Source organism: Parambassis ranga, chromosome 8, assembly GCF_900634625.1.
Source record: "Parambassis ranga chromosome 8, fParRan2.1, whole genome shotgun sequence".
NCBI lineage: Eukaryota > Metazoa > Chordata > Actinopteri > Ambassidae > Parambassis > Parambassis ranga.
This window is the reverse complement of record NC_041029.1, coordinates 5540647-5544295: the sequence shown is the minus strand read 5'-3', so window position 1 is coordinate 5544295 and position 3649 is coordinate 5540647. Positions and strand designations below refer to the sequence as shown.

The 3649-nt window shown below is 45.8% G+C and overlaps 1 protein-coding gene across 2 annotated transcripts; it reads left to right on the top strand.

Annotated features, from left to right (window-relative positions):
* The first annotated feature begins 215 nt into the window (after positions 1-215).
* On the top strand, positions 216-3649 carry proza (protein Z, vitamin K-dependent plasma glycoprotein a). 2 transcript variants are annotated; one of them, XM_028411934.1, is made up of 9 exons: positions 216-382; positions 935-1057; positions 1255-1397; positions 1478-1502; positions 1601-1714; positions 1805-1939; positions 2221-2336; positions 2457-2574; positions 2721-3649. In XM_028411934.1, exons 2-9 carry the CDS (start codon positions 982-984, stop codon positions 3254-3256), a joined length of 1263 nt encoding a protein of 420 aa, XP_028267735.1. In that variant the 5' UTR covers positions 216-382; positions 935-981; the 3' UTR covers positions 3257-3649. The 2 variants fall into 2 exon arrangements, with proteins under 2 accessions (XP_028267735.1, XP_028267734.1); XM_028411933.1 differs by having other exon boundaries at positions 217-382; positions 901-1057.

Genomic DNA, 3649 nt, shown 5'->3' with positions numbered 1-3649 from the left:
ACACTGCGTTGTTTCATTATTTCCATCCTGCGCTAACTAACAAAATTATATTCTAGGTGTAATTCTACCTACATTTTAAACGATTCATTTTTCCCATGTCCACAACACTGTTTTCTTACATGTTTTGTCTCTAGTGATATGAGCACATGGACACAGTTCTGGCACTGATGCAGCCCAGCAGCTCACAGCGCTGTGTTACAGTGCCCCCTAACGGCGCACATCTGTCATTACACTCCGCCCTCCCAGTAAACAGAGGCTGGCACAGTGGGCTGGATTTGATCCGTTATTTCGGACCAATTTCTGACCAGGAAGCCTCCTCCTGTTCCAGGACCAGCGGGAAGAAGGAGCAAGGCGGACCGGTGCCTCGATTCTGTCCCTGGCTGTAAGTACCGGGCATCCCTCACACTGCTGCTGCTGTTGTTGCTGTTGTTGTTGTTGTTGTTATTTGTAAGAATCCTTTTGGCCTGCTGACGTGACCCACCCATGAAACAGTGACGGACTGTGTTATTGTAGTGTTACAGCTTGTAAGAGCGCAGCATCCCGTTTATTACCGCGTCAGATGCTGTTTTGATCTCCATCTTTGTTTTGTAGCATCAGATGAGCTAATGCTGCTATGCTACAACGACACTGTTACACAACATTCCCCTTTATACTCTGCGTTCAAAGCATAATGTACATTATTCAGCACACATGACGTAACCAGAGGTGTTTCTTTATACCTGATGGGTGCTCATACACTGTCCTGTAGTATTTGTGTCTTGATATTTTGCTTTGTCATGCTTAGAAATGAACAGATGCTAACATAACCAGCCAGGCCTTTGAAGCTGAAAGAGCTTCATATAAAAAGTCTGCTACTATTAATGTTTTTTTTCTGTATTTGTTAACTAAAATATGAAAAAGGATTCCAGATTAATCCAGTGGACCTACATCACAGGTCTGTGATCCCTGCAGCATCGAGATCGCCTTCACCACTGGGTCACCATGCACTCCTCAGCCACATCTGTTGCTCTGTGTCTGCTTGCCGGCACTGTGGCAGCCCTTCAGAGCTCCCAGACAGGTGAGAGCACCGGGCATGTCGTCTGATGACAGTGTACAGAGCTCTGCAAGTCTGAGAGGGGAAGTAGAGAATGAACAGAAGGTCATGATGTCAGCAAGCTTGGTGTAACATGTCAGAAGACTTACCTAAGAAATGACAAGATGCTATGAAGCCAATAAGTGAACACATTTGCTTAAATAACTGTACTGTCCCCTCAGTGTTTCTGGACAAGCAGCAGGCGAGCACGTTGATCTCCCGTCAGAAGAGGAGTGCAGGCGGTAGCACCCTGGAGCAGGCTTGCATGGAGAAGGTGTGCACCTACGAGGAGGCCAGGAAGTTCTTCCAGGACTCATACCGCACGGTGAGCACATGGTTCCGCCTTTCCTCATGTCTGTCTTTCTCCCAAACTTGGTCACTTATCATGTGCGATTTCTTTTCCAGGATATGTTCTGGGCAGTCTACGTCGGTGAGTGCTGCATTAAAAGCAGCTTCGTAGGGCACAGTGTGTGGTTTATGTGGTTTATAGTGCAGTGCGTCTCCTCATGGCTTATTCTCTGTGTTTAGATGGTGACCAGTGTGCAGAGAAACCATGCAAAAATGGAGCCATGTGTTCAGACAGTGTGGGAGGTTACGACTGCGTCTGCAAGTCTGGTTTCACAGGAGTCCACTGTGAAACAGGTGTGTGAGATGTTAGCATGTCTGAACTGAACATCATTTTATCTGGTACGCATGTTTTGCAACCTTCTGTTTGTGGTTCCGTCGGTGCAGACCAGACTTTGTGCCCCCTGGAAAAGAACCAGGGCTGCTCACAGTTCTGCAAACCAGGTTATGTATCCTACACGTGTTCCTGCGCTCGCGGGTGGAAGTCCAACCCTAGAGACCCCCAAAAGTGTGAACCTGCAGGTACGTCTGTCATGTCTACTTCCTGCATTAAAGTTCAAAAACAAACTGCATTTTCACAAATTCCTACACTACATCGAAATGCATTTTTTAAAATTATGTAATAAATGATAATAGTGGGTGACGAACAGGGCAAAAAACCTGTCATCTTGTCATCTTATGGTGTTTATTAAGGGAAGTCTGGAGCAGCTATATACTGCTTCTAGACCAGGTCACACCTCTTAGTGTGCAATATCTGAAATAAGAAAGTAACCTAACTATTTCAAATGAATTGTCCTCTTCAGTCACGTTCCCCTGTGGTCAGATCAAGAGTCAGAGTCAGTGGGACAGCAAACTGGCCAGCAACACTCGCAGCAACTTCCAGGGGCTGAGCTGTACTTCTACAGATTGTCCCTGGCAGGTAGGAGGAAGACACACACACACACACTGTGACACTTCATAGGATCGATGTATCCATCAGATATTTTGCACAAGTATCCAGTGACACACAGTTGTATTTTTTTTTTGCATTGTGTTGCAGGCTCTTCTGAAGAGTTTCACATCAGGACCTTTCTGCAGTGGAGTCATATTGGAGGAGAAGTTGGTCTTAACTTCAGCTCAGTGTGCCAGGAAGTATGACTCCTTCCAGGTTACTGTAGGTGAGTGATAACTAACATGGCTAAGCAATATAAAAATGATACAAAGGACATACATAATGTACAAAACGTATAGCACTGGAGAACTGGAATGACATGCAGTTGGGTTTTAGCACCTTTAACACCATCACCTCCCTTCACCTCCTCAGGCAAGCTCAACGCTGAATATGAGAGTGGAGAGCGGACACTGAATGTAAATAGAGTCCACGTCCACCCACGCTATGTGGAAGATCGTCCTGAAAATGACCTGGCTGTGATAGAGCTCCGGGACAAGATCATCTTTAAGAAAGAGATTTTTGCTGCCTGCCTACCAGAAAGAGACTTTGCTGAGAGCATCCTGATGACGGGAAAGCTCCCAGCTGTGATCACTGGCTGGAAAGAAAACAAACAGGCATCTGCTCTTCAGGGTCCTCTCACATTTAACCAGCTGGCCTACAGCAACCTGTCTACCTGTCTTGACACTCATCCTAACTTGATAACCAATAAAATGGGCTGCACTACTCCTCGGGCCAACGCCGACTGCACCATGAGCTCGGGCAGCCCCCTGCTCACCTTGTACGGGCAGGCGTTCTTCCTCACTGGGGTGGTGAACCAGCCGCCAGGCGCCGATTGCAGCAAAGGATACATCTTCCAGAAAGTGTCTCGCCATCTCGGCTGGCTGCAGACATTCATGCGTTCACGCTAGATAGGATAGGCAGGAAGGTTATTAGTTATGATAATGCAGGTGAAGAAGTACTAAAACTGGGATTATAATAAACATGTTCTTCTCTTCATTAGCTGTGTCAGGCTCAAGAATATTCGTACTTATCTTAACCACATGTACCCTGTACACAATTACTGTCACTGTGGACTTCCTCATGTATCCACAAGGTGGCGCTCTGTTAACAGAAACTGATTTACTGCATGTGTACGGCAAGGAGAAGCAGTAAGAAAGCCATGAATTATTCAGCATGTTTTGTGATCTGAACTTTCCATTTAATACCCTTTAAGTGATGTTATTTTAGCATATGTGTGCACTGTGTAAGACTCCTCATAATCACTGTCCTATGAATGTAATAAACCTGAATTCCACACCTAA

Excerpts from the sequence above, each read along its gene's own strand:
- proza (XM_028411934.1), top strand. The coding sequence starts at position 982 with ATGCACTCCTCAGCCACATCTGTTGCTCTGTGTCTGCTTGCCGGCACT. Across the intron at positions 1,058-1,254 it reads CCTTCAGAGCTCCCAGACAG|TGTTTCTGGACAAGCAGCAG; the intron begins GTGAGAGCACCG and ends CTGTCCCCTCAG. Across the intron at positions 2,575-2,720 it reads CTCCTTCCAGGTTACTGTAG|GCAAGCTCAACGCTGAATAT; the intron begins GTGAGTGATAAC and ends TCACCTCCTCAG.